Here is a 13,692-nt window from a genome sequence, read left to right on the forward strand (position 1 = left end):
CCAAAAGCAGCTGGCAACAGCTGTTATAAAGGTGAAGCAAGAAACTTCCAGGCAGTTGCAAGCAACGCTGCATTCCTCAGAAGGACAATAATGACAGACTTACAAGGAAAAGCTCAAAATAACATCAGACTAGGCAGACAGAGGACATTAACATTATGACTCATGTAAGATACCCTGGTACAAACAGAAAACAATATTTAATGTTAGAACAGAACCGCTCGGAAGGCTGGAAATAACATTTGTTCTACCACACAATTGAGTATGATATGTATCAATCAGACCACAGCCTTTCACACAAATGCTTTTTCTAACAAAACAATGAGCAAATATTATACACGCACAATGAAACATTTTAAAAAGCAATAATCATCACCCTATGATCATTAGTCAAGTCAATAAGTCAAACTCTTTTGCATGAATTCAATGGGCAGCTAAATCCACAAGAAGACCAAAAACCAAATAACTAATATTGTGTGGCTAAAGCCTGATACATCATATTCCTCTATGCCACAGAACTCCATTGTTTCCCAAAAACTATGAAAAACATGTTTGTTAAAACATTATTGTAAAAACATATTAAAACTATGGTGTCATAAATTAAAGTGTAGACAGTATAATATTGTCTCATTCACTCCCTCCAGGATTTCATGATGTTGCGAATGCGGAGTATTGATTTGCTAACCCCCTCTCTTTCTGTCTCATCTCTGATCCTTGCTGACCTCACTGTTTCCAAACGATCCTGACTGCTTCTGACTTATATGACAAAAAAATCTTTGGACAAGCTTGAATATGATATTAAATATTTGTTTTATTTTATGCCAATATTGAATCTGAATGGGCATCACATCATGATATGATCCTATGTAACTGTAACTTTAAGAAATGCATACATTTTAAAAACAAAAAAAATCACCTAAAAATATTGCAACTTGCATCATATTTCAGGCCACAACAGTCACAAAAACAGCCCGGAAAATCCTGGAGGGGATGGTTATTATGTATGGGTAAAGGAAGTTTATCTCTGGATGATATCTCAAAAGTTCATTTCTATGATAGTATCACATACTTGTTTGAATTTAGGGAAAATAAATTATTGTTTGATACAAGAAACATGCACATGATGCAATTTACTGAATGCATAGTCATGTGACTCCTTATGACCAATTCATAGTGGCATTGCAGACAGTCCAGCGCAGTGTAGGTCCAGGTTTTACTGTGTGGGGCACCTACAGTAAACTCAAGTACCTTATCCTACATTACCTACCTACAGTGGATTTGATTGGAACATTCCATTCTATTCTTTTAGTCACAACACCCCAATGAGAACAGCAGGGGAGAAAGATTCCCATGGTCACAAAGAACAGACATTTAAGGCTAATTTTAGGTAATACTAATATTTAAATTGCTGGTTTGTAGTTGAAGAATAAACAGAATTAGCAGTAATTGATTTTTTGGCATATAGAATAATGCTTATGATGAAAACAGCATTCAATCAACTACTATTCTTTGATATTCTTTGAATATTTTGAATCATGTTTTTTGGCTGATATGAGGCTGATCTGTTTATTTGCTCTTCCGATCACAACAGATAATACTAGCAGCTGTTTTTAGTACAAATCAGCTTTTAGCATAAATTTTTGAGGGGAGATTTTTTTGATGTCTGTGTTCTCATTGCTTTAATATGTTGATTAATGAGAAATCACCACAAACTCTGCTGTGTTTGTTTGGTCTCTGTGACCATCGAGGTCCCGACCAGACATGTTTAGATTTATGGTGACAGCAACTAAGACGATGACGTATACATTAACACACTTACACAAGTGCTCACAATCTCACACCACAGAAGGATGATGACATTCATTTGTGTCTTGCAGTGGGTAAGTGCTAACGTGTGTGTGTCTGTGTGTGTGTATGTGTGTGAGATTGAGAGCCCTGTTATCAGTGGCTCCTGTCATTAGACATCCTCTGATTGTCTTCTTGCGCTGACGCCTTCTTCCTGAGAACCAATAGGAAACCCCCCTTCCCCTAGACCTTGAGGAGCAGGCACCCAAAAATAACACAAGCTCTGCACAATGTGTGTGTGTGTGTGTGTGTGTGTGTGTGTGTGTGTGTGTGTGTGTGCAGGTGTGTGTGTACATGTTCGCCTTTTTTCTGGTGTTCTGGTGCAATTTTTTCAAATAAAACCATCCCAAATTCTAGAAACTGTTCAAGACAACAAATAGGGCATAAAAAAGGATAAAGTTAGATTCTGAATTACATCTTCAACAACTGCTTATTTTTAGTCATTTTAACACACTCAGAAACACAATCCATCACATGAATGAAGTCATGCCTTTGACCTCAGTCAGACACAGGGTAGTTGAGAGCCCCTGCCACAGGGCAGAGCTGAGAGAGAGAGAGAGAACACAATAACCTGACATGACATATATACTTCATGTCTCATGCACATCTCACTTTTTGTTTAAATCCTTTTTTTTGTTTGTTACATCTATACACAATAGACATACCACACACACGCGCACACAAAAGCACACACACGCACACACATGCGCACACACAAAACAAAAGGTTTTGAAGAGATTTATTTATGAATCTACAGTTTGTATTTTTTTTTTATCCAATGGATTGCTGTTGATTTGAATTTGATATCATCATTTTTTTCTTGTATTTATTGATATCATCATTTAATAGTATCTGAGGCTTTGGCAATATTGATTTTCATGCCAATAAAGCAAACTGAATCGAATTAAATTGAGAGAGAGAGAGAGAGAGAGAGAGAGCTCTACAGTGACTCAGGGTCTGACTATATCAAACACAGAAACATGACTTTATGTAAAGTAGGCCAGTCATTCTCTGCACTGCCATCCTCCTTTGGGCTGTAAAAACATAGAGGAGTCAGTCAGCAGAAACAGCTCTTCCTAGTCAATATAAATGATATGAAGTTTGCACACCAAAGCCACATTTATAAGAAGAATCTGTGTAAAATAAATCATATTTCATGTTGCAGTAATTATGAGAATGACAAATGTGACTAACAGCCATTTAGTTTGTTTCCATGCACAGTTTAGTGGAGCTACAGTTATACCTTGTGAGTGAGCGCTATGATAATTTGGAGGGCAAAATTAAATCGATGTGAGAGTTTACAGTTTACATGTGGATGTATCTTTATTAAATGTTCATGTTTAAACCTATGGGGCTGCATCTATTAAAATCATTGGATACTGAATGTACAATGGACAGTGTCTAGCTGTGTTTTACAAGCATGGCATTCATCATATGTGTTAGTGTTAAATAAATTAGCTGTGTGTGTATCCAACATGTTCTCGTCCCAACTCATCACATGTTGCAGCTTTGTCAGTGGACCTCTTCGTCTACATATTACCAGTTAGATATCCTTCTGTGTCTGTTGTTTAAGCTCCAGGGTGCTGCTACCGTGTTGTAAACAAATGCACATGGTTGCATGAAGTGGCACATGATTAGGTTTAGGCGACAAAGTCACAGATGGTTAGGATTAGGGCAAGGAGGCACATGGTAAGGTACAGAAAAAACATACAGACTCTCACATTAAAGTCTGGGTTTGTGGGACCCATTGCACATGGCCGACTCTATAAGTGCCCTTGCGCTCCTTATATAATGTCATAACGGGGAGCATTACAACCTCATGCTGTCCTGATGTGTTTCATATACATGTGACAGGTTCTGTCTGGCTGAGCTGTTACCAGACTACCAGTGTGCATTTTGAGGGGATACGGCAGGTTCAGTCTGGCCTTCTAGTGGTGTATGATAAATTTGTGATGGGTTCTGTCTGGGTCCGTTCTTACCTGACGGCGTGCAGTGACGTTTTATGTGCAGGCAAAAGGTATCTTTTACCGTTACGCATTTACACCAAAAACAATGACAGAGCAGAGCTATTTCAAGAATTTGGGAATGAGAACATCTGCTGTGCATGTCCAGTCTCAGTCTGGGCTGCAACTGAACATCATGAGATGTTCCTGCAGGTCCTGCAGGCTCAGGGTGTGTTGGTCACATGACAACTCTACTAGCAGACTAGCTACAGTACTCTGCAGTTCTGCTGAGCAGAAAGAGAAGGGCCTTTTATAAGAGCCAGACTTGTATAAATGATTCTTAGAGAGAGGAGCTTTACATGAAAACAATGCCAGTGCAGTGTACCATAGCATGTTCATCGGCACTGTGGTTAACTGCTGGTCATCAGATAGAGTCTCAGTGTCCCAGTACTCAGTGTAATCCTGTTATGTAAGCTCTTTAACACTGACTCTATTGTGAGTGTGTGGGAAGTCTGCTGCTAAGTGCAAGGTAGACAGGGTTAAGATGGAACCACGATGGGCACCTAATGGATATACAGTGTAGACACCCACACACACACACACACACACACAGATAGATCCATTCTTATATCCTGCAAACTTAAGTTAAGTGCTATTAAGACGGTACATGTAAACATTGGACCAACCTTAAAGTGAGGCACATCTACACTGTTTCCATCCACTCATGACTTCCATCTGTCATGTATGTTGCTTACAGCAGCTATTCTGTTTCTTGAAGTGCTTCAGAGATACTGAACTTGCTTTGCCCGAGAGCCACTTTTGCAAAATGACAGAATCATTAATAAAGAAAAAATGAGCCTGGACCTCTGTCGGGTGGTCAGAGGGTGTTAGCTAAGAATGCAGCTGGACAGAACTGTTTGTGGTGTTATGATACCCTGCCGGATGACAAGTCAGCACCTGTTGTGGCAGCATGATGCTTAGACGGTTGACATCTGATGAGAACACCATTGGATGGAACTTGTCACGTCTACAAGGTTCAAATGCTGTGGATTATAACGTGATATAAGGAGCACAAAGGTTGGGTGGGAATTAAGTGTTGTGGATGGATCCCGCAAACCCTGAATTTCCATACATGAGTCAGTTGTTTGCTTGGGATTACCATATGCCTCCTCCCCCTAATCCTATCTGTATTGACGCCTAATCCTAACCATCCGTGGGAGCATGTGCTTTTGTTGAAGTCCTGGCATTGGTTGCCATGTGCTTTTGTTGACATCCTGGTGTTGGTTGCCATGTGCTTTTGTTACCAAAACATAACCACATGCAACGTAATCCCACCATGTGCATGTGTGCTGTTAGATATGTAAAACGTAATGTGTACACATAGAAGTCCACTGCAAAGTGGCTGTATGTGATGTATGTGTATGTGTGACTATCTGCTCTTATCACCCTCCTTCAATTTGACTGGAGAAAGCAAATGTTGCCAATGAACATACAACAGACCTTCCAGACAGAAGTTAAGTTTCTTTAAAAACATTTTGCAAAGCAAAGTAGCAGTAAAGGAACATCACTTTTAACAGAAAGGGTTGTGGACCAATACAGAGTGGCAACATGTGGGTTAAAGTAATGATGGTTTACCATTGTGAGAATCTGATGTCCATACATAAATTTGATGTCCATAGATAAACCACATAGTGTTGTGGTTGTATCGACGGTTAGTGTGTCAGATGAAAAAAACTGATCTCGTTCTATGTCTACAAGTCGTGTTTTTCCCCTTCCTTTTCTCAAAGTCTTTGTTTTTGAATACTTGTGTACAATGGGAGAGAATAATGAACACACATGCACGCATGCGTGCACACACACACACACACACACACACACACACACACACACACACACACACACACACACGCTACTTGTCTGGGAATAGTGTAGTGTTTATGGTCTTGTAGGAAGTAGTTCCCAAAACAAATGTAACAGCACGATAGTTATTGTATTGAAAACAATGTGAGTGTGTCCACCACAGTGTGTGTGTGTGCATGTGTATGTGCAGTTTTGTATGTGTATGTCAGTATCTACAGTCCATGTGTATCCATATTTGTGTCTGAGTCCTGCAGGTCTTTATGCGTTCATGTATGGTTGTTTGTGTGTGCACTTGTGTGTTATGTGAGTGTGTATGTACATATAATTCTGTCACTGTGTACTGTTTATTCAAAAGCTGTGACAATAGTAGAACAGTGGAGAGAACAGAGCAGGGAGGTGGAGGGCACATGTGTTTCCTTCAGTATTTTATGTAAACAATAAGCTCATGTATATACACACACACACACACACACACACACACACACACACACACATACACACAAAGAAAGTTCAAAGACACACCTAATTAGTCTGCTAGACATTGTATTTGGGAAAAAAGCATTGATTATCAAACAACTTCCATTAATAAACTTAATAATGATAATAAACTTTATATAGAGAGCACTTTTCATACAAGGAATACAGCCCAAAGTGCTTCACAATGAAAAGTGCAACACAAAAAAGGCAAGATTAAACAATCAAAAGACAGGCGGTGATAAAGAAGATATAAAAGTAGTACAGAGACCAAAAAGAGAGGTTAAAAATAACAGAAGTGATATAAAATAATAGTTACAAGAATTACATGAATTAAAAACCAGACTATTTAGCTTTCATTTAAAAATGCTCAGACAGATGTTGTGGTCTTTACATTTGTCTCATATGTAATCCAGCAAGAGCAAACACAAGATAACTCTGCTGCCAATGTTGTTGATGTTCTAGTGAACAGAAAAGCAAAGTGAAAATCACATCAGCCTACTTCCACTCTTGTTTTTGGTGATTTCTTCCCAGAAACTGACTTTGCTAGCAGTTTAACTCACCTATTAGAATATAACTGAGTAAAAGTCTGAAGGTATCTGATATTTATTGTACCGAAGTATCAAAAGCAATTTCATAATATTAAATGTACTTATGTATTGAAAGTTAAAGTATAAGTAAATGCTGTTAACACTTGGGAAGACATGGGAAGAGGGCAATGAGCAACATAACAAGCAGTGGCCCAAAAAGCAAGAAATTAGAAAATGTTAAAAGAAAATTGCCTGAAAATAAGCACAAATACAAAAAACAAAACAAAACAAAAAAAAAACAAAACAGAAAAAGACTGCTAAGAAGTTATACATATATTTTTTTTCTGTAACACAGTTCTAAATATATTGTTATACGAATGGTAAATATATTTGGACATTTTTCTCATTTTTAAGGAACTTTTCTTTTTGCAGTTAATATTCTTGCAAGGCAGGTTGCTTATTACGTCATTTTTTTCCCCCATATTTTTAAAAGACATCAAATAAATGTTCTCAAGTTTAAGATCCTTAAAATGTATGTGAATTGTGTTTAAATGCAGCACAAGAAGACTGTCAATTTAGGTGTTAAAAGGTTAACAAAGAAGACATCAGTAAGAATTGAAAGTTTTTTTACTTAGTAACATACAGCACCTTAACAATGGTGCATATTCCACTTGAAGAAAAATTAGCTCTTTCTCAAAATTTAAATGATTTAAAGATCAAAATCCAGTTTTTCCTTACCTTCTAATCCTTTATTCATTCATCCATCACCTCCTCCTTTCCTTCCTTATTTTGCAGTAAGTAACTAAAATACTTAGGGGAAATGTAGTGGAGTAAAAGTGGAAGTATTGTAACAAAGTAATATTACATTACTGCATTACAACACTGGATTAACGATATATGAGTTAAATAATATCACTGTTTGATCATGCACCAGGCATCTAAAGACATGTTTTCTCATCCACAACGATGTTATATCCATATATGCAGATCCTTCAACACAGCTTTTAAGAGCCTGCGCGTGGAAGTCAGCTGGTCATAAAAGAGAGGGCATTTATTGAATAACTGTAATCATTTAGGAAAAATAAAACTACAATTATCTGTTGTCTGTGACTGATGTAAGGTCCTGAGAGCTTGGTGTCTTATTGGCTTTGTTTTGGTGTTCCATAGAACTCATTAATGTCACATTAACTGTACAGCTCCTAAGGCTGTGATCAGCCAAAGAAAATCTTGGTTGACTGAAATTCTGCCTACTCTTCAACCAATGGATTGGTGGATAGGGGAAAAAAATCTGCACATTATCTCTAGTTAAATAATCACATCAGTCAATAGAAATGCAGTTATCTTGCAATTGTGTTTAATAGATATTTCAAAAATATCACTTAAGTTTTGCGCAAATGTGTGATGGAAACCTGCCTTGTTCTAATTCAGTTGGGTAGGAGCATATTGACCAGTCCACCACGCTTTCTGTGTCTGTGTCTGTCTTCACATTTACTGACAGATGGTGTTTCAGAGCAATTTTAACTGCTAGGTTAGAGACTCAAAAAATTCACTTCCATCATCTGGTCTTTAAAGGTCACTCCCGCAGGCTGCTGACATCATGGACCTCATAAACACAACACACATGCACAGACGCGCAGACACAACAGCACTGAGGTACTCTGACCAGCGGAACACCCAACCAGCAGAAATGAAACACACATGACTGGATCCATGCATATGAACCCATACACTCTTTCTCTCTCTTTCACACGCGCACACACACACACACACACACACACACACACACACACACACAGACACTGCAGCTCAGCCTTGTTCTGTATATCTCTCTCTGTCATTTCCTCTCCCTTTATCTCTTTCTTTTTGGTACACTCCACAGAGTGTGTGTGTGCCCTCCCTCTCTGACTTGTGAGGCTGTTTGCTGCTCAGAGCTCTGAGCCATTTCACTGCAGCTAGAGCTGGAAAAAGTGACCTCAGACACACACAGTTCAGAGCCCTGCTCCGCCTGTGAGTGTGTGCTTGTGTGAGTGAAACCTGAGAACGCTTGAGATTTGTTGGTCTGGACGTCTGGCACAGCCCGAGCTGATGGTGACGATGGTGATGCCGATGAAGAAACAGCTGCTGTTGACAGAGCAGGGCTGCTGCTGGATGTTGTTTTGTCCTCGTTGATTTTGGATACAATGACATTACTGGTGTTTAACAGGACTGCTGCTTTTTCTGGAGGAATTTACATTCATGCCCGAGTATGTGTTTGAGCCAGGGAGGCATTGAGATGAAGAGTGTCAAACATGTTATAGGTAATACACACACACACACACACACACACACACTGTAAAACCTGCATTGGTATGTACAGTTTGGTGTCACTCTTTTTAGTCTGACCTCACACTTTATTTGTTGAGTCTCTCTTTCTGTCACACTCACTTAAAGCCAACTGAAAAGTTTTATGTGTGCATGTAAATGTCCATATACTGTATAATAACCACACACAGTCCTGCTCTCATTGGCTGTGATCAGACGCCACAGCAGACAGGGAGGAACACAAACATCTGTGTGTTGCCAGCCATGCTTCTCTGTCTGCCTGCTGTTTTCTTTTTTCCATTTCACCAGTCTTTTCCTTTACAGTCAGCTGCTTTGGTGATTTAAGTGACAAAGAATTTACTTTGACTTTTAAATGGCTGGTGAGGAAGTTTAAGTTTAATCTTCACACAGGCTTTGCCACACTTTATTTGTTGAGTCTCTCTTTCTGTCACACTCACTTAAAGCCAACTGAAAAGTTTTATGTGTGCATGTAAATGTCCATATACTGTATAATAACCACACACAGTCCTGCTCTCATTGGCTGTGATCAGACGCCACAGCAGACAGGGAGGAACACAAACATCTGTGTGTTGCCAGCCATGCTTCTCTGTCTGCCTGCTGTTTTCTTTTTTCCATTTCACCAGTCTTTTCCTTTACAGTCAGCTGCTTTGGTGATTTAAGTGACAAAGAATTTACTTTGACTTTTAAATGGCTGGTGAGGAAGTTTAAGTTTAATCTTCACACAGGCTTTGCCCAGTGTATCTGGTGATCTATTAAGCTTTAAAACGATTTTTTTCTGGGATGTTCCCCTTTAATTGAACTGATCTTTAAAGTCAAGTCACAATAAGGTCAAGTAGTACCCAGGTTCAGGATCAGTGTTTGGAATGTGGTGGGGGTTGAGTGGCTGTGTATGCTAACCTCTAATATCCAGTTTTTTGGTATTGTTTGACATTTCTGCAAAGGTGTTAATGAACTCAGTCACCAAGGCAGAAGTGCAGTAAGACAGGCTTCATGTAGCATTTCAACAAACACATCCTTTATATGGAGGCATATGCACATCTTAAAAAACTCAAATCTGATGACTGTAGTTTACATAATAAATAATAAATTGCAAGTAATAGGGCAGTGTGCAGAAATCCTCTCTTTTTTGTCAGTAAACACAAAGGCTACTGAAAATTCTAGGCACAATGCAAGTCACGTTTGAGGAATTCCCAAAAAAGAAAAGAGCCAAGTGTTGATGGCATGTTTATACCTAGACGTCTGTCAAAAAGAAGTGAGTGTAAAAGTGAGTTGGAAATTTTAGCAAAATGTAGTGCTTGTCTCAGAGCTTTTTGGCTCTAAACACACAGAGGCAAGAGTAAACAGCAGAGGCTGGAGGAGGTCTACAGAAAGATGTGGAGTTCCTGGTGAGTTGTGAGACTCAGCTCAGACACACTCTGCACGCACAGTCAGTGTTTGTTCCTTGCTAGCTGGCTTACAACTCACTCATGTTTGTGTGAAACTTCAGAACATATTCAAGTTGACAAAACAGGAGCAACTGAAGAATACATGTTCATCAGTTCCACAACACACTGCGAGGAGAGAAAACAATAGCAAATACAGAGACAAATGAAAAAATTAAAAAAAAAAACAACTAACATTTTCCAGGTTACACTAAAAATGTATTACAAAAATGAATAAAAAAATGCCGGCACTCAGAAAAAAGCTGCCATGTGGACACAGACCCTTTATGTAAGATTCAGGTATCTTTGCACATATTTGCTGTTAACCTAGTCTTAGCCTTTTGTTGAATTATTTTGATAATGTCTGAATTATGCAACCAAGATGTTGATGCTACAAGAAACCAAAATGTATTTCATTAAGTCAACTGAACTGTTTTGTAACTTATTTCTGTTGTGTGACTTTGCTGTGCCTCTCTGTGTTTGGCTGGGTTTTCTCATTTTGCACTTTTTGACTTTTTTAAAAAAAAATTTGAAATCATTTGCTTGTGTTTTTTTTCTGAAGCTGCTCTCAGGGCCGACAATATGAAGATATTGTCTTAAATTTGTTGTTGTATTCGCCTTTTAAATGCTCAGAGGAATATTACTGCCACTACTGCTGAAACAGAGCAAAAAATAAAAATGTGATAGAGCTTATAACGGCACAGCTTACAGTTTTAGACAGTCTACCATGCTGTCTTGCTATTGGCTATTATCTACTGCACAGAAATGGTCGGATCTGGCACTGCATAATATTGTGGCCATGGCTAAATGTAGGATTGTCCCACCAGGCTATTGTACTTTGATTACATGTAAACAGAATGAAGTTGAAATTGAAATACCACAGTGTCCTGCTTTTATCTTCAACTAACACTTAAAACATTAGATGTAATTTGATATTCATTTCTGAAAAGACTTGAGGAGATTGGTACAATTAGGCTACAACCACTGCGTGAGACTAGAAACAGGCCTCCCCTGTGTGGCATCCTGGTCACACAGCTGATCTCTCATAAACCTCATTGTGGTTTTAGGGTTCAGTCATCTGCCCCTTTTTACACTTGTATTAGATGGAGGAGGAGAAAGCTAGTGTTAAGTTGGTGTTATTGTATGACTTGGACTGCACCCATTAGAGAGGAGAATACAAAACAGACACATTTTGTGGTTAATTTCATATTGTAACACATCATTTGAAATAATATTAAAATATCTAAATATTAAAAAACTAACTATGTACATAGCTAACATAGATTATTATAAGCAACATAACATTGATGAAATGTTACTATTGTGTCATCCAGGAGGATTTTAGTCTTCGGCAACATGCTGTGTTTTTGATTAGAACCAGTCTCAAATGCTGAGCTGTGTGTGTGTGTGTGTGTGTGTGCGTGTGTGTGTGTGTGTGTGTGTGTGTGTGTGTGTGTGTGTGTGTGTGCATGTGTGTGTGCATGTGCATAGTGTGCAGTGGCAGCAGTGACAGTGTGTGAGAGCATGCTGCTTAATCTGGTTAAATATAGAACAGATGGATCGAAGGTGACAGCAAAAGTGCACATGTTGAATGTGTGTGCAGACAGGGTGTGAGGAAGTGATTGCACCATCAGTGTGTTGCTGTAGGAACATGGAGTTTAGACACCTGACAACTTGGCAGAGGATCTGCTGTGTGTGTGTGTGTGTGTGTGTGTGTGTGTGTGTGTGTGTGTGTGCGTGCGTGTGTGTGTGTGTTTGTTAAGGCTCACTCAGCTGTGAGCAGATTCGTAAGCTGCCCTCTGAGATTCACCTGATATCTGCTGTTTCAGTGGTTCTGCAGCTTTTTCATTTACTGCATGTACTGAGTTGTGTTCAGACTAAGGGCAGGCCAATATTAGACAGATATGACATCCCCTATTTAGTGTAAACAAGCTGGCAGACGGTGCCATCCCTCTGGAACAAGTTTGTGTGCAATGCTAAATTGTCAGCAAATTGAGGTACAGAATTTGCTGATGGCGCAGAGGAGAGAGCATTGTGCACTCTCTACTCTTTTGACCTGCAAGCTCTTTTACACATAGCTGAGTTTTCTTTTCTTTAATGTTAGCGTGCACTTTTAGGCATGCCTACATGAACACTTGTTCAACTGTATGAGTGACATAGGCACAGATTAGTATCGCAGCCATTTTCTTGTCAACTTTTACCAATTTCTTGAAATGTGTGGGACATTTCCTGCCAAGTTGCTCATTGCCCTTTTCCTAATGTTCTTTTTCAAAGATATCAAACCAATTTGTTCATGTTTCAAAGGGTTACTGTCGATACTTAAGTATATTTATAATCATAAAATACCTTTTGATACTTCAGTACAGTAAATATCAGATACTTTAAGACTTTTAAACAGTAATATTCTAATGGGTGACAGCTTCTACCAAAGTCATTTTTTGGCAGGAAATCTGTACTTTTACTTAGTATGGCTTTCAGGTACTTCATCCACCACTAGTCATAATTATAAATAAACCGATTATGTATGACGTGTGAACATAGCCGATAAGACTTCATCTAACAGATTGCAGAGTGTGTGAAACTGAGCAAAGTGAGAGAGGCTAAACTCAACATGAAAGGTATTTAATGATTTAGTGACAGCTCTATGTGTGAGGTCTGTGTGAGAGCAGCCACCAACTAAAGGCACAAACTGTGGCTTTTGTCTCTGAGTTGGAAAAAAAAAAGCCAGACAATGGGATGCAGTGGTAGAGGTAATGTCAGTGCGAACTCTGAGATAAATTACAGCTCAGCACCTACAGTATGCCTCGTCTCTTTGAAGCAGTCATTGAACTGTGATTGTTGTCATGCTGTATGCTGGGTAGGAACTCCCTTTTTGAAACAGAGGAATTTCCCGGCCTTTCAAGAGGCTTTTTAGGGTTTCCAGCTCCTCTCATGGGACCATACTTGTGGTCAGACTGAACAGGAGCAGCTGCTCAACATAGACACAAATTACGGTTAACTAGCTTGCAGATAATTGCAGTTGTTCCAAACCACACGCTGCTCTGAACTTCATTGTCCAAATCAAGAATCCCACTGGTCGCATTAGTGTGCTCACTAAGCTGACTTCAGCTTATTGAGAGTTTCTGTTAGGCAACATCTAGTCTGACTTCACTGCTGCTTTCTGCTTTGATCCTGCAGTCGGACAGGACATCCTCCCTGCCTGCCTCTGGTTGCATAACGTTCCTGTAGGCTGGAGAGCATAGTTCCCCTGCCTGATCCCCATCCCTCTTTTTGTGCATGTTTTTTTTCTTTAATTTCCTT

The 13,692-nt window shown here is 39.1% G+C and overlaps 1 protein-coding gene across 5 annotated transcripts in view; it reads left to right on the forward strand.

Annotated features, from left to right (window-relative positions):
• Window positions 1-13,692, forward strand: part of mcf2l2 (MCF.2 cell line derived transforming sequence-like 2) — a 193,490-nt gene that overhangs the window by 30,550 nt on the left and 149,248 nt on the right. For 3 of the 5 annotated variants that reach the window (XM_042512803.1, XM_042512811.1, XM_042512813.1), the window contains exon 1: window positions 8,688-8,946. The exons of the other annotated variants lie outside the window; for them this stretch is intronic. In XM_042512803.1, coding sequence (XP_042368737.1) covers window positions 8,895-8,946 — 52 coding nt within the window. In that variant the 5' untranslated portion in view covers window positions 8,688-8,894. Of the gene's footprint in view, window positions 1-8,687; window positions 8,947-13,692 lie in introns of those variants that run through there. 5 annotated transcript variants of the gene reach the window in all.

The sequence above is a fragment of the Plectropomus leopardus genome, chromosome 3 (assembly GCF_008729295.1).
Source record: "Plectropomus leopardus isolate mb chromosome 3, YSFRI_Pleo_2.0, whole genome shotgun sequence".
NCBI classification, from domain to species: Eukaryota; Metazoa; Chordata; class Actinopteri; order Perciformes; family Serranidae; genus Plectropomus; species Plectropomus leopardus.